This window comes from Catharus ustulatus, chromosome 3, assembly GCF_009819885.2.
Source record: "Catharus ustulatus isolate bCatUst1 chromosome 3, bCatUst1.pri.v2, whole genome shotgun sequence".
NCBI classification, from domain to species: domain Eukaryota; kingdom Metazoa; phylum Chordata; class Aves; order Passeriformes; family Turdidae; genus Catharus; species Catharus ustulatus.
In genome coordinates, this window is record NC_046223.1 from 35,232,943 (window position 1) to 35,257,992 (window position 25,050).

The 25,050-nt window shown below is 38.4% G+C and overlaps 2 protein-coding genes across 5 annotated transcripts in view; one reads left to right on the forward strand and one right to left on the reverse strand.

The window, feature by feature from the left end:
* Window positions 1-1,543: 1,543 nt before the first annotated feature.
* TFB2M (transcription factor B2, mitochondrial) lies at window positions 1,544-11,880 on the reverse strand. The gene is made up of 8 exons (XM_033054255.2): window positions 11,586-11,880; window positions 10,760-10,848; window positions 9,639-9,792; window positions 9,081-9,229; window positions 7,419-7,508; window positions 5,155-5,217; window positions 3,815-3,966; window positions 1,544-2,498 (listed from the first exon to the last, which is right to left on the reverse strand). The coding sequence occupies exons 1-8, from the start codon at window positions 11,878-11,880 to the stop codon at window positions 2,312-2,314; spliced, it is 1,179 nt and encodes a 392-aa protein (XP_032910146.1). The 3' UTR covers window positions 1,544-2,311.
* Window positions 11,881-12,021: 141 nt separating this feature from the next.
* Window positions 12,022-25,050, forward strand: part of CNST (consortin, connexin sorting protein) — a 58,963-nt gene continuing 45,934 nt past the window's right edge. The window contains exons 1-3 of one of the 4 annotated variants that reach the window (XM_033054250.2): window positions 12,022-12,128; window positions 13,832-13,928; window positions 16,195-16,216. In XM_033054250.2, coding sequence (XP_032910141.1) covers window positions 13,926-13,928; window positions 16,195-16,216 — 25 coding nt within the window. In that variant the 5' untranslated portion in view covers window positions 12,022-12,128; window positions 13,832-13,925. Of the gene's footprint in view, window positions 12,185-13,831; window positions 13,929-16,194; window positions 16,217-23,318; window positions 23,339-25,050 lie in introns of those variants that run through there. The other 3 variants (XM_033054251.2, XM_033054252.2, XM_033054253.2) reach the window with 3 other exon arrangements.

The window sequence follows — 25,050 nt, forward strand, 5'->3', positions numbered from 1 at the left end:
AATGTCACACCATTTTTGGGCAGCTCCTCAAAAATATTGGAAGAGTGAAGTGTTTTACTGGATAGTGCATCACATGTGGTTCATATTTTAAAGGTATTAAATCAGTCTTGAGGGAAAAAAAAGGCAGTTATGCAAAGGAAAGGAACATAAATAGTACAGCATTGGTTAAAAATCGTAACAGAAATGCATGACAAGCCTTTATATACAATTTAAAATTTGGAAGTCAAGTGAAAGTTCAACATTATCCTACACAAAGCTATAATCCTGCAACAGTAGGAATTACTGAGTGGATAGTATAAATTAACCAAATATATAGACCTACTTAATTTTCACTCCCTGTGTATTTATTCGTATACAATAGTAATTTTCACTTTTTCCATCTTTGCCATGAATACTGAAGTAATTTTTATAATGGCCGGCATTTGTTTCTCCATTTCAAATTTGTGATCAGGGCTAAACATTGCTTATACTTAGCCTTAATGGTGCATTTCTGTTGAGCATTAAATCTCATTTCAAGTCCCCAGTTACACAATATTCCTTCTTCCACTTACAAACTCCTGGTGTTAGTCTCTGCATTGGCTCATTAAGTGCTGCTTTCCAACAGCATCAAAATAAAACAATTTTCTTTTTTTTCAGTTCATGTTTGAAATCTTATCAGCACACAGTTGAAGAAATTTATTTATGCAGTGGTGGTCTTACATTTCCTGTATAGAATACTTCTCCTGGTATGTTGGATGTATAAGACATCTTGCTGCAACAAGCACAAGGTGTTTTGATTCAAGGTGGGGGGGAGGGAATCAGCCCAAGAGACACAGCAATCTTGTAGACCAGCAGATGATTTACCATCAAATGGGACTGAAAAAGGTGGAATTGCTTCTGTTAATGCAAGTTTGCCATTCACTGACAATTAGCAATTACTATCTCTGAAATAGTCAGAGATGTAAACAGAAAGGAAGCCTCAAGTCTTGACAACCTGCACCAGAACACCAGCAAGGCTCTGAGACAGACTGCAAATTAAGCCTCAGCTTTTCCAGGAGTTTCATCATAACATAAGAAAAGCCCAGCAGCAGTTTCAAGAGAGAGCTGCAACCCAGCATAGTGAACTGAGGCTGCTCAAAGTCAATTTTTCATCTGCAGCCAGAACTGCAGGAGGAAGACAGAGATGAATGTTTATCACATCTCTACCTCACACTAAGCTTAAGAAATACAATTCTATTTGCATCTTTTGGGGCACTACTGTTATCCACAGCCTGAAAATAGTTCAGCCTTCACCAAGATGGCATTTTATAAACTAGTGCTTTGCTAAAGAAGTGTATTTTTTGCCACAGCTCTTCCCAGAGGGTACCATACAGAACACAGAAACAGTACAACCTCTCAGCATTGTTGAACAACAACAGAACAGTTACATGGTAGGACAGAAAAATAAATTAGGAACAGGTTGCCTTATGGAGTACTATGTCTAAAAATAGAATTTTAATAGCATATGGTTTTGAGTATTTTTTTGGTACATGTATTACACATTAAAGAAAAATACTGGCAAAGGTTTCAAGTAAGATGATTTTATTTTAAATCATTTATACAACACTGAATAGTCTGGTGACTTTCAGACCTAAAATGATCCTTACACACATGTAGGTGTTTGTGTATTGTATTATAAACCAGGTTGTCCCTGGTATTTTTTTTTCAAAAGAAGTAACTGTTACAACTTTTCCCCAGGGATATCACAATCTTTATTTTAAGCAGCTCTCGGTTAATGTTTTATCACCCTTTCATTACCTTGTCTTCTATTAACATACCACTATTAATTTATTAGCATTGTGTTGACTTTAGGCTGCAAATTCAGAAAAGCAGACAATGTAGCAGACTCAGTGGTTGTGAAGACCTTTGTATTTTGTGAATCTATCAGAAGGGCACTCAAATAATTAAGCACTAAAATAAAAACCAGACAAATAATAATTTGGTCTGTTAATTTTTTTCGAATGTTGTAAATATATAGCAAGGGTGTAACAAAAAGTTGCATTTAAGTGGTACATCCAGAAGTAGGACGAGCTAATAAGCTCCTGCAAAAGTTGCAAAGCTTGTCCATTCCAGATAGGATTGTGTGCAAAGCTTGTCCATTCCAGATAGGATTGTGAAAGGTAACTGTGAATTCATTACTTTCATCCTATGTAGAAGGACTCTTTGTTACTTGCTAAATTTTTCCTGTTTGGACAGGAAATAATCTAGCTAACAGTATCTCCGATTTTATTTAAATCACTTTTTATCAAAGTAATCTTCCAGAAGCAAAGGTGATCTTCCAAAAGTTTTAGATTTATAAGTTCATGGTCCTTGTAGTTGCCAAGACTTCATCATGGAAGAAGGTTTCAGCAAACATATCAGAGTTTTGCAAAGCCTCAAAAAGACGCTTATAGTCTTCTGGATACAAGTTATACATTGCAGCATTTTTGGGAATTTCTAGTGCTTTCAGTAATTTGTCACTATTGTCCAAGCTCCATGAACTGAAACAAACAAACAAACAAAATCATAATGGAGCATTTCTTTGCGTGAAAAATTAAAAAGCAAGAAACATTATCTGAAGGTCCACTTCACTCTTTCACAGCCTCTAGAAGAAGCTAACCTCTTCTTGCAACACAAAAGTTACTTTCAATCCATACTGCAAACAGGAAGAAACCTCTGCTATTAAAATACATAAATAGCAAATAAAGCCCTCAGCACACACAGACAATACTAAACCACGCAAACCTCCTCATTACAGGATAGGTGCTCTCTCTCTCTCTCCCTCATCCACCTTAAATGCATAAGTCAGTAACAGGCATTACAGCCTAAAAAGGATGTTTCAGTGCTGGAGGAATTAAAGCTAAGGATGACTCAGTACAGCGTAGTGACTTACACCTCCCAGGTATTTTCTTCTATCCATAAACAGATGTATCCACCTTCCCTCCATCTACATCTTTGCTACGAAAGCTATACTTTTATAAATGTGCACATACATTAACTATTTCCCAGACAGGAAAAGGGTGTATAAATACACAGAACATGCATATTAGAAGCCTTGAACTTCCTGGCTGAAGGATCAAGTGGAGATGAGGTATACCACTGAGCTTTAAGAAAGAAATCCATTAAGGCTCTTTGCACTTGTCTTTGCTAAGAGAGTTACTGGAATTTAGTAGCTTATTTTTCCCCCTTTCTGGAAATTAACTTTTATAACCTACTATCAGCAAATGAGAAATACATTCATTATTTTCATCAGCAAGAAGTCAATGCTTTTCAAACTGTGAACACTTTCTGTGAAACAGAAATGTACTGATCATAAGGAAATGTGAATAGCTTGCATAATTGGTAAAGCCTAATTTTTTAATTAGATATCAGCCATTTGAGGACATCCCCATTCCACCTTCTATAACCTTCAGCTGTTTTCATTAGCATCACTTTGATGTCTGTTATAGGTTAAATCTCTTTCAGCTTTTAATTTCTGTAACTGCAAAACTCTTGGTGGCTTTATTATTGTATCTGTAAAATAAGTGGAAACTTCTTGCAGATGCATGACCTAAACTCCTGGAGGTACAGGAATTACTGCACATATACATTCTAAATACTTGCCAACCTTCCTGACAGGAACAGTCCCCAAAATACTGTATAGTAGGTGGTACATATGAAATCTTCTATTCTACATGTTGATGACTAATTAAAAATTAATTAATTAGTTTTTTAAAAGACAGTATTTCACCTGCAAATAAATACTGCTTTGAGAACATATTTTAATATTTTCATATATTTCTCTGAAGTATAAAAACAGTAATTCTTTTTTACTTACTATAATCTATCGGTAAGTCTAGACTTAGGTTTAGCAAAAGACTGTTTCACCATGAAGATAAAGGTAGATGCATTTGAGGGCTTCAAGCCTCCTGTAAATAGATTTTGCTGAGGAGTCAGTCGTACCAAACATAAATGGTCATTTGGCAGCTGCTGCAAGGAAAACAGAGTAAGTCACTAAAGAAATCACTTTTTCAGACAGTATCTAAGTTTCATCTTTGCGACCAGTAACAGTTCTTATTAAAAGTCTTAACAAGATACTTTCATTGGAAGATACTTTCATTCACCTCCCTGTGCCTCAAACAGAAAAGGATATAGAAAACAAAAGAAACATTCTATCACTTGGGGTTTATGTCTATATTTTCAAACTGGCCTGATGTGAGTTTTCAGGATATTATATGGTCTATTGTATCCCTATACTATGCAAGGTATCAGACCTACCTTTTATATATAAAGACAAAATTATGTGTAACACTAAGACACTATTGCAACATGAGGATTTTATTAAACTGGGACAGAGTAGAGTCTTCAACTGAAATAACTGTACTTCTGTATTGGCAGCTATGGATATATTAGATCTGACATTTGTACTTCTAAAGCTGTCCTAGTATATCTTGCACAGCTCACCTGATGGGCCTCTCTACATGGCTTTTCAGCAACACAACTAAGCATATAAGGTACACCCAGTCACTTACATATAACAGAAATATTGCAAACTACACTCAATATAGCACCATAACAGTTTTCTGGGGAGCATGAAACATAAAAATATTAAGTAAACATGCTTATATATTACCAGAGTTAAATGGGAATATTCCTTTATTATACAAAGGAACATTATTACTTCTCCAAAGGAGAGAAGTAAATAACTTTACACAAGTTATTTTTGCACTTCTCAGATTTAAGTTTGGAGACACATGCTTTTCAACAATTAACTTGCAGTTAATTAAATAAACTATAATAAACAAGTGAATAACTCTTCATCAAAACCAGCAGGATACTGATTGTGTTATTAACTGTGGTAACACTTGTTTTGTTCAAGCAGGTAGATGTGACCATCAGTAACTTTCTCTGAAAAATACCTTACCTATTCATATTCCCTTATGCTGTTTATTCACTATATTTTTCCATCATAGGCAATAAAGATATTCATTTATTTCAGTTTCTAAGATAATAAAAATTCTTCACTCCACTTCTGATGAATCTCTATGCTGCCTTAAATTTTAATTAGAACAGTTATTTAAAAATACATCTCTAAATGCTGCTATGAAGTTGCTTTAACCTTTAATTAAAAGTAGTTTAGCTTCATCTTCAGAAGAAAAGTGTATACAAAACTCTTACCCCAGTTTTTGGTATTGCCAGTCCCCCATTTTTCAAATTAGTTGCAAAGGAAGACCAAGGCTCCTATGGGAGGAAGCAAATGTATTATGGAATTAAAGTGTTTTGTTAGAATAGAATAGACCATTTCAATTGGAAGGTACCTACATCTAGTCCAACTGCCTGAGCAATTCAAGGCTGGCCAAGCTAAAGCATGTTACAAAGGGCATTGTCCAAATGTTCTCCTAAAAGCTGACAGGCTTGGGGCACTGACCACCTCTCACAGTGTTTCACCACCCTCTCTGTAAAGGAGTGCTTGCTAATGTGCAGACTGAACCTCCCCTGGCACAGCTTTGAACCATTTCCATATATCCTATCAGTGGATACCAGGGAGAAGAGCTCAGCACCTCCCTCTCCCCTTCTCCTGCTCAGGAAGCTGTGGAAAGCAGTGAGGTCACCCCTCAGCCTCCTTTGCTCCAAACAAGACCAAAGGCCTCAGATGCTCCTCATGGATCATTCCCTTTTGATCCTTTCACTGGTTTTGTTGCTGTCCTCTGGAAGCACTCAGGGACCTTCACATTTTTCTTAAATTTTCTTAAATTGCCCAGAACTGCCCAAGTATTCAAGGTGAGGCTGCACCAACGCTGAATTCAGTGGGACAATCACCTTTCCTGACTGGCTGATGATGCTGTTGGAGGCACCCCAGGGTGCAGTTTGCCCTCCTGGCTGCCAGGGCACACCCTGCTGACTCAGACTGAGCTGCTGCCAACCAGCAGCCCCAGGTGACCATGGCCAGCCAGCTGTAGCCCAAATCAGTACAGCCCTGTGAGCTCTGCCCTTCAGCCAGCTCTTCACCCAGCACACCCTGAGCTAGCTCATCCCACAGCAGGACAGCTTTTCCAGGAAGATGCTGTGAGGAGCACTATCAAAAGCCTTCCTAGAATCCAGAAAAAATGCATCCACCATCTTCCTTTCATCCACTGGGCAGGTGACCTTATCATGGGAGGGTGTCTAATGGGTTAGACCTGGCTTTGCTTTGTGAACCCATGTTCACTGTGCCTGATGAGTGCTTTATTCAAACTCTTTGCCATAGTACCCAGTAGAACCTGATACTCCATAAAGGTTGCAGGTACTGAGGTTAAAATAACAAGTCTGGAGTTCACTGGGTCTTCCAGCACATTCTTCTTTGTAGGAGGATGTGGAATAACATTGGCCAGCTTCAGTCAGCAGGAACCTCCCCAGACTCCCAAGACCTTTGTTACCTGATAGAGAGAGGTCCTGCCATAACTTTAGCAACTCCTCAGAACTCTGGGATGAATTCCATCAGGCCTCAAGCACCTGAGAACATTCAGCTGATACAGCTGGTCCCCTACAGCTTCAGCCTCCATAAATGGAAAGTCACTGTTCCCAAACTCATGGTCCTTTTGCTCAGGGGATCAGGCAGCCCAAGGCTTATCAGTATTATTAAAGACTGAGGCAAAAGAGACAACAAATGCCAGCACTTCTACTTTATCCCTGTTGCTGAGCTTCAAAAAGCACTATTCTTCAACTTCTTAATATTTACCTTAATCTATACCTTGTAGTATAGGGTATTTGAAAGACAGTAGATAGTGAAATGTAATTTTAGATTAGCAAAACATTTAAACTATGAAGGTAGGTTTCTAGAAAAACAGAGCACAAAGATAAATCTGAAAAGCATAAACGAACTGAAAGAGCTCATAGGGAACTGGGAGGATAACATAAAAAAACTTTTAAAACTAAACCATAGCATGTTTCACAAGGTAAGAAGGTACTGACTAGTAGAAGCAGCAGGTATGCTTGGAACACTAAAGTGCCAAGACTCAAAAAATTTCTACTGAACATACCCGAGGAAGTCAAAATCATACATGATGGCAAAATTCAGAGGATATAACAAAGAACCTACTATGACAGACTGGAAAAGCAGATTCTAGTTTCACACAGTTATTAGCAAAATGGAAAAGGTTTATCTGGTGTGTAAACATATTTTTTTTTATCTACCAGAATCTGAGAATAAATGTTTTTTAGTACAATGGCTTGCAGTTAAAACACTGACATCATAGTGAATAACAATGCTGCTTAATTGGAAGAGTTCTGCACAAAACATAAAGCTTTATAATTTTGCTTTTTACAAAAGTTTTCAACAGTTCTCCAATAGAGTTAAACATTAAATTGGCTTCCAGTTAGTTTGCAGTGGTAAACCACTATAAAACCTCTTCTAAATGCATGTCCACAGCATTAGGTTATATCAGCTGGTACAAAACTCTTACCTTATGCAGTAATTCAATTTCATACCCTAGTTGTGCAAGTACAGTAAGTGCTTGATAAACCTTCGACTTTCCAGGCTTTGCTGTTAATACCTAAAAAAAAAGGCAAAGAGCATGCATTTTTGTTGCAAAACCCAAGACTGTGTCTTTATCTAAGCAAAATCCACATAAAAGTGTAAGAAATTCAGTTAAGTCTAAAATTCCAATGTAAAATTACATTAGGTCTCAAACACGTGTTTTGTGCTATTTTAGTATATCTTGTCAGAACACAGGGCTAGGAGACATTATAATATCTGAAGTATTTCTTCACAGCAGTTATTTGGATAACTGAACTATGTATGAATCTCCAGTATATGCTTTCTGGTCCCTTTTAAGGCAGAGAAGTTTCACATGGAAGATAAATAAGGATGAGATTTCATATGAAAACCATAACTTTGGCAGAATTATCAGGTTGCACTGATAAGATAATATTCCCAAGAAGACACACAAAGCAGAGTAACTACAACATCAGGTGACCTCACTGAACATTAAGCAACTTGCACAGTCATCGTTGTGATCAGTGTTACAAATCAAACAACTCTTAGGGCAAGAAAAAAAGAAAAGCTTGTGATTATTCTCAAAAAGGGCAAGGAAAGAAGTAAATGGTAGCAGGGAGATTTAACTTAGTGTAACAGATTTATACACTCATATGATAAAAAGTCAAAACAACTAACAAAAAGGAGTCAAAAATGCCTAGTAAAGAAGGTTCCAATAGCTTTTACTATACAACTTTTATGTAACAGAGTTCACATTATAACCAGAAAAGTTAATTAAAAAAAAAAACATTAAACCAGGACTGCCTTAAATGAATAGGTTGCCCTGTATTTAGTAAAAAATTAAAACATACCATACAATTGGGTATTTAAGTGGTGTCCAATCTGTCATTTCACAGAACAATATACTTAAAACGTTTAATTTTTTGCACTTGGGTATTAGACACAGCACTGGTTGTATAAGCAAGCCTGAAAGTCCTTGTCTGCTTCAAGTAATTACAGGTTTATGACTGTACAAACCTACCAAGTTCATGGGGGGGAGAAACAAAAGGCATCCTTGAAGTATAAGTACAGTTCTAGATTTTTGGGTCAGCATAAATTAGGAATACGTAATCCAGAAAAGGCTCTGCATCTTAGCGTACAGAGCATTAATAAAAAGGAGTGCAAATCATTATATTTTGCCTCTTTTCAGTACTGCATACAAAACAACTCAAGAGGACAAGTGCATCTCACTGTATTGGTATTTAGTGACTTGAAATCCTCTTCATTTGTGTTTTTGTGTTTTGAATTCACTCTTCGTTAACTATTACCTGCAACTAGTAAACAAACTTGTTGCAAAAGCATGGCACAGAATTTAATCACTTCATAATTTACAATGGAAAGCAGCCAGTCTGCTGCTGCATATACTTCTTAAGGACCAGTCTCCACATTTGTAAGATCTGTGGTTATATGACAACAGAATGTTTCTAAATAGTGCTATTACTGCATAAAGCAAACAAGTAGGAAACTGATAATACTTAAAAATTCTGGTAGGAAAAAATTCACTAGCAAAAACATTAGATATACATTATAAATGGGTTTGTGTTCTGTGAAGCACTATGCCTTCATTACCTGTAAAATGCCTTGCACGTACCGTATACTCTTTTTCACTTATAAAGAGGTTGAGTTCCACTCTTCCATATCTGTATATGGAACTGCATTCATACATGGCGAAAAGAAGTCTCCAAAGTCTGTTTCTTTCCAACTGTTGTGGTACAATTCCAAAAATTTTTACAGGAACATCTGTTTCACACAATAGCAAAAGTATCTTTAAAATTTTGCAGTATGTATTAGACAATCTCCTTAATTCTAATGTCTAAACTACAAATAATTAAGAGAAGAAAATCTCTGAGTTCATGTTGTTCAAGAACAAATACAGTTAAGTCTTAGTCAAAGCTAAGCCAAATTTGAATTAGACTAAAACTTTAAATGACAAGAAAATACCTAATTATCTGATATTGACAAGGAGGGGGGGAGGGTTCTGAAGCTATCCTGAGTCTTAAGTAAAGCTGAAATGTAGAAAGCAGTATGCATTAATCCAGCATGTGCATTAAATAGAATATATACCTCAAGCAAATCCCAAGAGTTTTGCCAAACTGCCCATGCACCCTTCGAAAACATGTTTGTAATGTGTAGGAACACAGGTACGTACCTGCCCTCCAAGGAACTGCTGCAACACCCATGGTTTCAAAAAGTTTGTCAGAAGACACAGCAGGTGGTTTCAAAGCTCCCTTCGCCAAAGGATCCAGTCTGAAGAAGTCACCATGAATCACCTTTAACTGCCCATCCAGGCTATTTTCTAGGGACTGAATAAAAATAACTTTAGTTGAAGAAATCTGGATACAGTAACTAGTTTTGCAAAACACGCAACCCAAACAAAAAATGCATTCAAGCACTACCTAAAATTGTTACCCAGTCAACAAGAGTCAAACCTCAGAGCTGCTTCATACAGCTGATAAAAAGAATAGCTGCTTTCTTTCAGCTGATAAAAATAATTGCCCCCTTCACTGTGCAGGGCATTTTGACATTTTTTGTGCTGTTCAACTTGAGCTTTAAACCACATTCTTAGATTAGTAAGATGTTCTGCAATTTTGTAAAAAAACTGCACAAACTACTAAACTAAGCAAACCACTTCTTTTAACAATTTAAAACTAGAATTCTTCATATCTATCTTCATATGGAGATATGTGTGACTCACATGACTTAAAATGTGTGAAGACACATTTTAAGTCAGATGAGAGTCACTGTTTTCAAACCAGCACTGTAATGCAAAGCTTCTAGAGCAACTTCTGCAGCTCTGTGTCTGACCCCCTTTGAATCCATGCAAAGCCCAGGTGAGCAGGAGAGGACAACACATGTAAGTATCAATTGTAGGAAAACAGATTAAAGAAAACTGTGAGATAATCAGAATAACTAAGAGTATTTTTACAGATTTCTTACAGCTTCATGCAGAACTCTTGCTTAAACATAAACATCTACAGAGTCATCTACCAATGACTGATTAGTTTCAAATTTATACATTAAATTTTATTTATGCATAGAAAAATTATGTATGAACTTGAATTCCTACATACACAAAATGCCAAATTAATTTAAAATTAATTACAATGTGATGTACGATACCAAAATTACATTAAGCATTATGTCAGATGTTGCAAGTAACAATCACTGCTTCATTCCTTTTGGATCCAACAATTATACAACAATTTAACCTAATTTCTCACTTTCCCTTTAATTACATTTCAGAAACGTACAACTGAATCAAAAGCATACCTTTAAGTCTGTAAGAAAATCTGAGTTACTTTCCAGCACTACCACTCTAAAACCTGCATCAAGCAGAGATCGAGTCAAAATTCCAGGACCTGAAGTAGAAAAATAAAGAAAAAATTAAAAAAAAATTAGAAGTGCATTTTTGTTTCTAAATGATTACTTTCAGTGATTTTCCCAACACAACACTTGGGACATATCACCTTCAACAGCAGATAACTTGTGTCTGTTAAACACACTTCAAAACAAGAGTTAGAGAAACGATTTACAGTGAGATTGCTCCCTGTATTACACTAAGCACAGCGTCACAATTAGACACTGAGCAGCACTGGAGATAACGTTTCAATTATTTCTATTACTTTTTCTTCTGCCAACTGTAATATACTCTGAAACCTTATCCATGTTATCCTTAAAATAAATTCTGCAGAAATAATTTTTTTTTTAAAGTAACTGTAGAGGATTTGCCACAGCCCATAATCCTGGGTGTGTTTTTACTGATAAAGCTCGCCTACAAAACCTCAGCATTACCGGACAGAAAATTTCATCTGTGCTCACTCTACAGCAAAGTCTTGACTCCAGGCTGCACCCTCACTAATTCCCTCAGCTCTGCATAACCGGCCCCCCCAGGCACAGCCAGATGTCCCGGGTCCGGGGCAGCCCCCAGCCGGGATTCCGGCCGTGGCACGCAGCGCAGGTGCCACCCCCGCCCGAAATCCCGGGAGAGGCAGGGCCCTAGCCCCGGCCCTTGGCGGGCCCGGGGTGCCAGCACGGCCGGCGCTCGCACTGACCCCCCAAGGTCACTGGGGCGCGCCGGAGCCTCGGGGCAGCTCACCGGGCGCGAACTCGAGCAGGACGGGCTGCGGGCCGGGGCCGGCTCCGCGCTGCAGGCAGTGCCGCACGGTGCGAACCAGCTGCGGGCAGGCGATGAAGCGGCGGACCACGAGGCCGCTCCGCTGCTCCTTACGCACCGGCCGCTTCTCCTTGGCGGGCTCCGCTACCCGCAGGGCCGGGTACTGCCGCCCCGCCGTCACCCAGCAGGGCGACAGCCCGCAGAGCAGCGGCCGCAGCCCCGCTGCCAGGAGGCGGCCGCAGCCCGCGGCGCCCAGCGGGGCCCGGCCCGCCAGCATCGCCGCGCCGCCCGCGCCGCGCTTCCAGCTCCGGGCGCGTGATCGCCGCGGCAACCGGGGCGTCACTTCCTCCTCTGCCCGGCCTCCGCAGGCGCTTCCGCTCCGCCGTCCGAGGGCTCTCCTCCCGCCGCCCGCCCTCTCTATGGTGCCCGCCCCGCACCGCCGGCAGCCTGCGGCAGCACCAGCCCCCGCGCTCCACGCCATGCCGGCTGGCGGGTCCCGGCCGCCCGAGCCGCCAAGGAGCTGAGGTGAGCTGACAGCGGCTTATCCGCAGGGAGAGGAGGAGGAGGAGGAGGAGGGGAAGGTGAGATGCTTCTCCCGGTGCCGCACACCGCCGCCGCCTTCTGCTAGTGTCGGCCGCCACTGGGCGCTCCAGGGGCGGGTTAGGGCCGGCGGGCAGGAGCCGAGCGGGAGCCGGAGCCGGGCAGGAGCCGGAGCCGGAGCCGGTTCCGGGCACGCCGCCCGCCTGGGCCGGGGCGGGCAGTGCCGGTGCCGCGGCTCCTGCCCCCGGCGGTGCCCCCGGAGCGGAGCACGGGCAGGGCTGAGGACAGGCGGCTCGGGAGCGGGGCTCGGGCCGGCGGGCAGCGCTCTGCCGGGCGCCCGTGGAGCGATGTGCGCTCCGTGTGTCGGTGAAGTCCCAGGAGCTACGTATTTAGTTTGAGGTTTGCCTGGGTGTTTCGCGGGAGTCTTTGATCTCCGCGTCTGCAGCTAAATAGTCACTTCGGGACTCGGCTGTTTGTATCGCCCTGCCGCCCTCGGCAGGTGCAGGATTCTGCTCCGGCGGATCTCCGGCATCGCTCCTCGCCGGCTTCCCTCTGCTCGATACCTTGTTACGATTGCGGTTTAGGCGAAACCTGTAATTTCCGATAGCTGTGGCGTTGTGCTGTCGGCACGTCCCCGGTGCCTGAACGAGAAATAACTTTACGACCATCTTCCAAACGTTCTCAAGTTCTGCCAAACTGGAGTTCATCCTTCGGGGATGCTGTGCGAAAACCTGTCAGTGGCCGCAGTGTGATGGGGGAAGGGACAGGGAATCCTCCCAGACGTGGTTCCCTGCTCCCTGTCTCGTTTGTGCAGAAGGCAAGAGAGATCTGGCATTCACAGGGTGCAGCTCGTCTTCAAATTATTGGTTCAGAAGCAGAGTTTCTGTGCGATTTTCTGCAAATTACTTAATTTCTTGTATCTTGCTTCTTTGCTGTGAAGTGAGAAATTGACATTTTCCTACTTACGGAACGAAGTCGTTTTGTTTGGTATATCGCTCAAAACCAGAAATTGGGATAGAAAATTGCGGCTTTGTTGTTCTCTTTTTGGGGGACCTACACGTGGCATGAAGAGCGGCTGGGCTACATTTAGAAAAACGCCTTAGCAAATGCAGCAGCCCTTCATATCTGCAATTTATTTTTAAATACTTAGCTTTTTTTACACTAAGTGCTGTAATAGTTCTCCCTGTGCCTTAAGGGAAATGGACAGATTGTTCAGCTGGATGATGGGATAGACCTCAATCCATTTTTAAACTGGACTTCATGTTTTAATAGCTTTTTCCCTCTCTTACTAATTAGTCTGATAATTCAGTAATTTGTAGGACTTTTAGAACATCAAGCAGAACTTGGTTTTCTTAGGGCAAGTGTTTAGTAACGTCCTAATTCAGCATTCCTTACCGAAGTTTAATGATAGCTATGGCCACAGAAAGGTCAGGTATCGTTTTTAGCTTAATTAATGAACTTTGGAAACTTTTGTTGTCAGTTGGAGGACTCAGGAGTGCTTGCTAGAGTCACCTTTGAATGGGGTGTTCAGAGCAACTGAGATTATTCAAATGCCCTGACAAGTTTTCATATACTAGAATGATACACTTTTCTTCATGATTTTATTTATTTTAGCTTAGTGCTTGCCTGGATTGAACCACGGGTCTCTATGGCTAAACTCATGGTTTGGTTTTTTCCCCCCCTACTAGAACTGCCAGATATATGGTGAATCTTTCATGCATAAAGAACTACCTCTTTATGACCTGGTCATTATCTTTGACAAACTGTTGAGACCATAGGAAAATGGTAAGTTTTTAACAATCTTTTTATTTAGAAATTACAATTTAGAAAATTGTCTAATACATTAAAGTGTATCACAGGGACATTTGGACAGTTATTTTTACATTAATGGTTGATTGTGGTGTATGTTTTCTAGTTTAATCCAGCTATCACCACATGCAAATATTTGGATTTACAGTCTTACCTCATACAGCCTTGTGTCTTTGTAATTTATGTGCATTGTTGAGTGCTCTGAAATTGTTTCCTCCTAATTATTGTTTCCTGAAATAAATCAGAGGGAATCAAAAGGGTTACCTGCTCTATTGGATTCCAGTTTATGCTTGAAACAAAAGAGCGCATTAGTTGTATGGGTCAAAAAGATAGTAAAGAGACTTGATTTTTATTCAGTGGTTCTAAATACCTTTTGCAGTTACCTTTATTTAGCTCAATTTAAAGCTTATTTTTCAAGATAATATTAAAGCATTAGTTCTTTAATATTATTTTGCTATGTATTAGTCATAGTAAATTCTGGTAACCATTTCTAAATAAGGGTGAAAATTACGGAAGTACCTGGATCTTGATCTCAGTTTTTCAAACTCTTATGCCCATATTTCATTTTAAGTACAAATTTGGCAGAATTTCTATCTTCCACAAAAAAGAACACAATGAGTATGTGAATGGAAATTTGCATGATGGTATTTTTTTCCTTGTCCTCCTAGTAGATACTTATCATTAGAGTCTCCTCTAGAGACTCAGAATACAGATTAAGTGTGAAAGGTTTACATGTTACCAAATACCACCTCTGATGTGAATTTTAGAAAAACCTTTCAACAAAAATGAAAGGAACTCTTACAATAGAGCTGAAAGAATCACTTAAGCCTATTTGCTTCAGTAATGTGAAAGTAAAATAACCTGCTACATGCTTGAGTTGGCAGAAATGTCTCTGCTTTGCTGAGATGCAGGATGCTACAGAATTATTGTTTTCATTTATTTTATTAAGCATACTTGAATAATTTTTTGCAATGCTTTGGTTGGTGACAAAGGAAAATAGTAGAAGGAGTGGTAAGAGATGTCTTCAAAAGTGCTGTAAGCACTGCACACTCAGGAAGAGTCTCTAGGAAGAATTATTTTGATAAACCTGTTGAAGTAACCTGATTATTTTGTCATATTTTCTTGCCATTACTGTCCCCCACTCCAAGCACATATATACACAAAGGAAATCTCCCAAGAACTGATGTAGCATTTAGTCCTATGCCACAATCTGGTTTGGGATCCAGTGAGTTTGCAGCCTGTGGGTTGTGTTGGACACCTTCCTTTGAAGTGAAAGTCTGTCTTTATAAGGAGGTCAGCAATTTTTTATTTAGAACTGTTATGGTCTATAAACCTTAATTTACTGCTTTTCTACATGTCCTTTGTTGACAATTTTAAATGGCTTGACATTTGGATGGGGGACAGTAACTAGGGAGTGGGGAGAGTTTTGCCATTTGGCCAAGCTATTAGTAGCAAGGGAAATTAGAATCCAAGGTTCCTTGGACGCTCGCCTGCTCCATGTGACGATGTAGATTCCAGCCTAGCGCTGAAACCTGATTAATAGGGAGTTACTGTCCATTAGAAGTCTGTTAGGTCAATTGTGCAGATCACTGGAGAGTGGCTGCCTAGGTACCAATTAAGTGAAATTATCAAGTCAGTTCTCCTTTGATATAGTTTCTGAGCACTAGATGTGTGGTCATGTATGCCAGAATAAGCTTATTTGAATAAAAAAGTTAAACTACTCCTTTGCTATTTTTATTATGTAATACCATGCTGTTCAATAGGAAAGCTTTTCCATACCAGGTGCAGATTGACTTTGCAGCCTTACAAACACTGCAGCAAACTTCACAGCTGACAAAAGAACCATTCGGAACAAAACCAAACATTTTTAAAATTACCTGATGCCTTGAATTCTGTCACTGTTGATGCTACAACAGTGGCCATGTTATATTTCTCTTCTAATGAACACTAAGCAATATTTTTGAAATGTTCAGTGGAGAGGTGAAGGGTTTTGTCGTGTGAAGATGGTTGTTTAAACTGTGTATTACAAAGCATTTTGGCAGGGTTACAAACTTTCTCGCTCTGTGCTTTATCTGTGTGTACAGAGAATCTCAGTCCCTAGGGCTATCAATCTGGCATCTTTCATCAGCACTAAATTTACTGCAAATATTGTTTGTGTGCATACAAAAAGAAGTGCTATTAAACCTTTGTGGGCAGGAGTGAAAACATTCAAATAGATGCTTTTTCTGTTTATTTCTCTCAGAATTTCTCTTCACTGAATACTGGTAAGCATGTTCTGCTGACTTAAATTCACTCAGCATGTGTTTGTGTGTCTATCTCATCATAAGTCTTTATCCAGCAGTCTTTTGAAATGTTGCCTTGCTTGAGAGCCTGTCGCACCAAAGATTTTTTTACTTGTTTTTTTCTTATTAATCTACTTACAGTATAACTGTGATGTCTTCAAAACTGTCTGGCTGACTGATAAGGAATGTGTAGAGGTGAAATGCTGTTGGTGCCAGAGATTCCTGTAGACAAATTCTGCTGTGTTATGTGCTTGCTTTTTAGGAACAGAGTTGCTTAGGACTGTGAAGTTTTTTCCACTGCTGTTCCAATACTCTGCTCCACCTGTCCCAAGTGAATTGCTAATGTGTGGCCTTAGAATGTGAGCTTTAGCACTGCTTTTCTCTGTCCATGCCAATGTTTTTTGTTTGGAACATTAATATTACACTGCACGGCAAGTTCAGATTAATTCAGAATAACTTTTTAAAAAGAAAGAACCTAAAATTAAACATGGTATTAGTTTTATTTTGTAAAATGAGTATGTTAGGAAGACTTTTAGGTTCACTTGATGAATATTTTACTAAAATAATGTGGAAATTCATAATGTACATTTTGGAGGTTCTTTCTTAATGGTTATAATTTGGAATTTTGTGTGTTTTTAGCCTTTAAGTGAGGGCATGATGATCTTAGCACTTCAGAACAACATTTCATCTAGACATGCATCACAGTTCAGGTGTTGTTCGTTCTGTTTCTACAGTTTTACAGTTGACCCAGTTTGGCAAAATAAACAAATTGGGCTGCATCTTGTACTGAAATTACAAGTTTGTCAGTTGTTCAGTAATACTTTGGCATTTCCACTGACTCATGTCTTTATTTTATAAAGTGATGTACACCGTGCAGAGCTTACATTTAATCCTAGGAAGATTTGATTTTAGCAAGAGTTGGCGTATAAAATTACTCTTTATCCAATGTTGTTTTGAGAACTGTTTAGTTTCTTACCTGGATTTCTCTTTTTCTCCTGGAAAACTGTTGATGTCTGCTATGTTAATACTGAAACATAACATTAACCCAAGGAGAAATAATAGTCATTCAGTTTCTCTGTGGGCTGTTAAACTTCGTCTGTCATGGTATCGTTGAAATAATCTCACTTTGGGTTTTAAGTGAAATTAGTTTTTACCACCTTACAGTACTGAGTTTTTGTTCATGTTTGTGGTAGTTGGGATTTTGTAATGGAAATATCTTTTTTAAATGGAAACTACTTAAAATGACCTTGATAATAGTTTTTTGAAAAGCTGATCTGAAACAAATTAGATCTCTGTTTAAAAGTTCAGGTACTCCAAGCATTCAAATTCCATAAGGAGAAACTGATAGCTGTGTGCTTCAGAAAACCTCTCTAAGATCTGTTAGTCAAATGTAAGTGTAAATTGTTAGAGACAGCTCATATAGGCAATGTCTGTTTTCACAACTAGAGCTGAAATGAATTTACCATAATAACTTCCTGTTGGAAGGGGGAGATTTGAAACAGCACTCAAGGCTAAATTCACCACTGGGTTTAAGTGGTTGCAGCTTCATTAGCTTCAGTCAAGTTACACCAGTGATTAATTTTTTGGGGGTTGTGATTTACTTAATATAGGTCTCTTACAGTTCATACATGATTAAGTTCTTGCTCATGCATTTAAGGACCAAAACAAGAAAGAAGAGAAAAGATCAGATTAAATGTATTCTACCTCCTTACAGTCCTTGTATGGTTCCCTTTACCAAAAATATTTATTTCATAATCTCATATTGTATTAATCTTTGCCATGTCCCTGTGAAATATATCAGTACTTTGTGGTTAAGAATTGCAATACAGATGATGTAACAGTGTGACAGACTTCATGGGGGAAGTTCAGAGCAAAGAAGGGATTTGATCTCATTCATTTGTATCTGACACTGAATAATGCAGACACTAGACTTCCTTTCGGAAATATAAGGCAAATAGATGCAAGATCTTAGTAGTGACTCTGGATATTCTGATTTTCTAATGACAGCAATTATTGGAACTCTAACAGTTAACTCTGTTCTTAATTAACCTTCTGACTGGACCGGCAGGCTTGATACCAGAGGGACCGCAAGTATCTAATACTTATGGACAAGAATTGTTTCATAACTTTTATGAACGGCTTTCCATTCTACTTGTGGTTGCTTCTGGCCTAGATATGATTTAGGATCTTGCTGAATATTTTTATAATACTAATTTTCTGTGTGTTGATGAAGGCCATAAAACTTACTTGTCCCTCGTCAATATAAAAAATACAGAATTCAGTCTCAGTATGAAATTTAATTCTCAGAAAGCCTTGAACACTCTTCTTGCTTTAGTTGGGCAACTTTTAGGTAATTGCCTCATCCTTCTTGCATCTCCATTTCAAGGGATCTGTTCTGTCATTTCTGCTTTTTCATATATGTTGAAAATTGTTTCCTGAGATCATGAGTGATTTTATATTGTGTTTTTTAGCAACCTCTCATGAAATGGTAGGATCCAAGAGTGAGTTGAGCTAATTAATTCTATTTGCAGGGTTTTGGTTGGTTGTTTTTTTTGTTTTTTGGGGGTTTTTTGGTTTTGTTTTCTTTTTTTGTTTTTCCCCTGCAAGGAAAAAGTACCTATCCTAGAAAAGATGCATAAATTTGTCTAGTAGGAAGCTTTTCATTTTTGGTATGCTATGTAATCAAACCTTTGCACATGTTCTGAAGCGTGACAAAAATCGGGGAGTTCTTCAATTAGAAGGAAAATTTAAAAATCAAAAAAGGCAAATCACTACTTTTCAGAAGACTTAAAAGGAGGTTCATGCATCCCAAGGCAAAACAAGTTACTCATAGGTTTTTCCTGACCAACATTTGTCTAGACTGTTTATAAAAGAGCTGCAATGATGAGAGTTCTCCATTCTCCTAAAGCAGTCTGGTCTACTGCCTTTTCTATCATATCTCTGCCCGAGATATGTTCTGATATTTTGTTACAGACAGGGAAAAAAAATAATCATCTCAAATGGTGAGGTTGCTTTTTGTTCTTGTAACATTCAGTCACATTTGTTCTAGTGAAGCTTGAAACCCAAAACTTTTCAGACACTTGGGGGACTCATCATTGTGTATTTTTAATGCTGACAAAGAGGTTGTGTGAAATTTTTGACAGATATGTCATATGTTCTGCTAAAAGCTACTCTTTGTTCCCAGACAAACCTCTTGTATTTGGCTACATGACTGAAACATATTTTTAAAGTAATGTTAAATGTGGAATAGTAGATTATGCCTGGCAGTATGTTTATCATTGTTTATTAAAACTGTGAATAAGCAGTATGACTAAGAATCTTAGAAGTTGAAAATAGCATGTGGAACTTCCTCTTTAAACCTCACTATTCCTGTTGTTCATAGATGTGAAGATCATTGTGCCTTTAAATGCCATTGCCACTTGAGAAATGTCACTTCAATGTCAGAAAGCACAAAACCACCCAAGTGTTCATGTTCAGACATTTTTGTAAATTCAATGAAATTAGATAAACCATTCTTGTACCTGAATACTTCTTGAAGGAGAGCAGACTTAACACATTTGAAAAAACAGACCTCCTAATCTATGTCTGACACAGAAGCAGAGAGCATGTAGAAAGATATTTTTACCCCTTGTACATTTTTTTCAAAACCAAGCAGGGCAAACTGAACATTCAGGAGGGTATTAATGAGATTCTCTCATGGTGATGCTGTCCAGTAAAGGGATTGTACATTAGTCTATCTTTTGAAGTGATAAACTGCCAGTGAGTCCATGCTAGAAGACAGCACAACAGCATGGGGTGCTTTTTCCTGCAGAGGTGTCAGGTTGGATAATGGAAGCATACATATGAATATCTTTATTTCCCTTCCTTTAGAAACAGCAGTGTTCCAAACATTTTGTTTCACACAAACACAATGCAGAGCAGAATTCTGTTAGCTGGAATTGGTCAGGCTTTGTGAGATGATTACAGCTACATGAATTGCCTGTCACCTTTGTCTACTGTCTCTTTCTGTAACAAATTCTGTGATGGTCAATCACATCTTCAGCAGCTAGTACTTTTCTTGGTTGTGGCAAGGCAAGGGTACTCTGGTGATAGTATTCTGGGCTTCTTTATCTTGACTTCCACATTAGATGAGGAAGCAAATTGTTGTAGAGAAGTTATATTTGCACTTCTCTGAAGAACATATGTGCTCTTTGTCTATTAGCTCCTGTAACAGCATGGTAGACATTGTCCTTTTTCTTGCAAGTTGATGAAATGGTGATGCTATATCGTATGTAGTTTTTACATGGTGTCATATAGATACTGTGTCATTTAGTGTTTCCCCCCATGGCTGAATCTTCATTTTGGTATTAAATATAAATGCTATATAAAATGAGATCAACCTTTTTCCTTCAATGTGCATGGCAATGGGCAATAAGAATTTGCAGTGAATGTTTGGATTTTGTATGGCCATGATAGTTTTCACATTGGTTTTTATTAATTTTTACATTATTTATCAATGTGAAAAGTGATACTATAATTTAAATATTCTCTTGTGATGTATCTTCACAACAGGTATCAGAAAGATCAACAGGTTTATTCTTAAAAAATATGTTAGTTAGGTTTATTTATTCTTTAAATTTTAGTGTTTCTACAGTTTTCCTCTTTTTATTCTACATTTTTGTTCTAATGGTAGAAGCACCCAGTCTATAAACATAATGGTTTTTAAAAATACTTGTTTCATTTTCATTGAATCAGTTTTGGGTTTTTTGTTCCTTCGGAACTTGTAAAGCTGCTTGTATTTTAGTAAAATCATAGGGATGATACTAAAATTCCTGCAACAATAAAGAAAGCTAAATTCTTTTAGTACTAGTAAGTGCCTAGTTTTTACCTGTCCTTAAACCTGACACTTGCTGAATTTCTTATTTAAAACTATGAGGATTCCACAAAATCTCTAGACAGCCTGTTTGGTTGTTTACACACACTTTTTTAGACTGAATTGCTATTGTCAGATGTAGTGCTGACTCTTCCTTTCTTAAAACTCTGGCCTCTTACCTGGGAACCAGGTTCTCTTATGTACATCTGTGTATTGTGCACAGCACAATTGTAATTGCAATTGATTAGTCCTTGGCATGACATAATGAATTCTCTTGTGCATGTAACACTTGCTGTATTATATCTCAGAAGAAAAAGAAAACTTGGACTCATGGTCAGTTTTCTGTTTGGTATCTCGTTGAGATGCTTTTCATGTTAACAAAGTGACAGGTTAATCCCTGTTTCACATAAATATGCCTTATTTATTCCAAAATGTTGGGGACATTCTGTTTGTCTTAGTGAATTTTATGTTATTCCTTTTGGAGCACTGACTGCTACAAATAATTTTGAATTAAATCCTCAAAAATGCTTATAACTGCAGAAAATATAGTGCTATTGTAGTTTATCATCAAAATTAATGAAAATACTGCATAGAAGCAACACTGGGAACCAATCTGAAATGCCCATTCATTTTGAATAGTGCAGTGTTGGTGGTGTAGTGGGGAAGCTGACTTTCAAAGGATTAAAATACTTAAATTTCTTTAATTAACACAGAAAAATTAAATGGCATGAGAATGAGAGAGGGAAAATAGTGTCTTTGGCAGAGGAGCTATATGAAGGCAATCAAATGGAATTAACAAACAGTTTGATGTAAACTTTTTGGAAGTTAGAAGAAACAATGTTATGATCTGGATTGTTCTGTAAGATACATCCAAGATCAGTAAATGAAATACTACACTGTTGTTCAGTAAACATTCACAGAGCCCACCAGCTGTCCAGGATAGAGGAGCTGAGTTAGTATGAAAGTGTAAGGGGCTTGGTGGTGTTTGTGGTTTTGTTTTGTTTTGTTTTGTTTTGTTTTGTTTTGTTTTGAATGCCCTCTTCAAATTTTATCTGTGCCTGGTCAGGAATGATCCTACTTCTTACTACCTTTTTTTTTTTTTCCCAAACAGCTATATTTAAGGTTATATTTTCATAGTAAGGATAAATGGAAAAAAAGTGAGCGCCTGAAAAAGTTGTTATATTAAGTTGCATGAAGTACATGAGAGACAACACTGATGAGCATGGGCCTTTTAAAACTAAAGTTTTAAAATACAAGTGAGGGCCATTTCTCTAATGCACATACTATTTGTCCTAAAGCAAACATACATGCAAGTAATTTCTGCAATACAGACTTTGTCTTTTAGCCACTTGGCAAATATTTTCCATTTTATTTTACTTTGTGTTATAATCACCATGATTACAATGTGCCAATTGTATGAATCTATGTGGCAACTGAAGCACTTTTATTCATCAGTACCTTTTAACTAAGGTCAGCATAGTTCTACTCAGTGTTAGCTTTTATTTCAATTTTGGGCAACCAGTGAGGGGAGGAAAAATGGGCCTGTGAAGAAACAAACATTTTTTATTAACATGATGCTTGTGTTTACAATTCATTTCAGTGGCAAAACAGTAAACGCAGGAGTTGCATGTTAATGGTCTTTTAAATATAGTTTAAATGACAATTTTAATTTCATTTTTGTTTTTAGACAAGAGCTTGTGTTTTTAGACAGAGCTAAAGTTCATTCTCACAGGATTTAGATTCACTTTGATACCTGCCTAGTGCCTTGGTGAGCTCAAAAGGAATTGCAAATAGCAACTTTGAAAATAAGAAGGTAAAAAGTTTCATCTGGGCAGAAGGGGAAATTCTTTTAAAAGATCAAGGGCAAGACTGTTCTAAATTCTTTGAACTAGCTCTTTTTGGGTTTTCATTCTCTAAGGAGTCCTAAGGGTTGTAGAAATGAATAGATTTTCAGGGCTACTTTGGCTTGGAGAAATACTGAGGTGCAAGCAATAAAACAAGAAATGTGCTTTTCAGCTTCTCAGCTGCAGAGGCACTATCGCTCTAGCCAAATGTTCAGAGGAAGTGAGTTAACATTTTCCATCAGAATGCTAACTTCCTCTACAGCAAATATCACTTGTCAAAAGCATCTTTTCTCATTTTTCACAATTGAATAGGAAACATCTTGTTCAAATGCGTTTGTATTTCTCTTTCCCTTTGCTGGCTGTTGAAAGGATAAACTGTTTTCTACGGACAGAAGCAAGCCAGTGGTGGTAGGACATCTTGATTTTTAATTATTGCTGTTAAACCTAATTTCTCATTGAGTTTGGGTATTTTACTTCAACATCTTTTGATGCATCATTTGATCTATGAGCTGGGGAAGGTAGCAGTAGTTATTATTTCATGTAGCAGAAAGACTGAATAGTGAACCTTTCAAATATAATACTGTGTTTGGGATTTTTTTTTTTTTAGTGCTTTAGAACAGGTATCAATAAATCAACATAACTGTACTGTGGATGTCTAACAATATCTAGTTCTGATTCTTTCTGGTCTGATTAGAGTTCTGTCCTCCTCTTAACCTTTCATTTTGTGTTTAACTCACTTTGAAAGAAAATTGCTTGATCAAGGAGCATCCTTCTAGTGAACAGATGCCTTTTCCAGACAAGTCCTCGTATCTCCTCTAGAGTTCCCTTTGTCTCTCTGGTGCTCAAGGAGCACCAGTTATCATCTAATGTGGCTGCCAAAGGAAAATGCAACTTTCATCTCTAATACAGAATTCTTCTAGACTAGGATAGAATACTTCTATTGGAAGGGACCTACAGTTATCACCTTGTCCATGAGCAACTCGGCTGACCAAAAGTTAAAGTCCGTTGTAGAGCACTGTCCAAATGCCTCTTTTACAGGCTTGGGGCACTGACCACCTCTCTAGGAAACCTGTTTCAGTGTTTGACCACACCCTTAGTGAAGAAATTCTTCCTAGTGTCCAGTCTAACCTTCCTTGGTGCTGCTTATATGTTTTAGGTTGGGCAGTAATTTTTGTTAGACTGGTATGGCTAGAAGTGGTTAGCCAGTTCTTCAGGTTGCAAGCAGAGATGGAGTTTTCCTGGGTGGTGCTGGCTTTTGCTTTTGTATTGCCCAGTGATGGTGCCTTGTCTCTCTCTCTGTGCTTCTCTGGCACTCCTTACCATCTATTTAACCAGACTGTACTTAGTGTGCTTGTCTGTGAGCATGTTGTTGGAGACAGTGTCAAATGCCTTACCACAGTCACAGTAAATTGCATCCATTATTCCCACTTCTGCTAAGCAAGTCAATGTTTGTAGAAGCACAACTAACCCATCATAAATGCATGCTGACTGTGCTTAATGACCTTCTTATCCTACAGATGTTTGAAAACTTGTGTAATACCTTTCAAGGATTGAGGTGAGGCAGAGCTGCCTGTAGCTCCCTAAGTCATCCTTATTGTGCCTAAGATAGGAGTTAGGTTTTTTCCCTTTTTTCCCTTTTTTCTCTTTTTTCTCTTTTTTCTCTCTCTTTTTTCTCTTTTTTCTCTTTTTTCTCTTTTTTCTCTTTTTTCTCTTTTTTCTCTTTTTTCTCTTTTTTCTCTTTTTTCTCTTTTTTCTCTTTTTTTCTCTTTTTTCTCTTTTTTTCTCTTTTTCTCTCCTCTCCTCTCCTCTCCTCTCCTCTCCTCTCCTCTCCTCTCCTCTCCTCTCCTCTCCTCTCCTCTCCTCTCCTCTCCTCTCCTCTCCTCTCCTCTCCTCTCCTCTCCTTTTCTTTCTCAGTCCTTTCAGCAACTATGAAGTTTATGAAGGAATAATTTGGGGAAAATCTCTTTAGTAATCTTTGTCAGAAACACATCTCTTTGTATGAAGGAAGGCCTACTTAATATTTTGAATTTTTTCCCATTTATTAAATTTAATTCTTCTAGCAAGTAAATGGAAAGATTACAGTAATTTCACGACTATAAGGCGCACCCTTTTGACAAAAA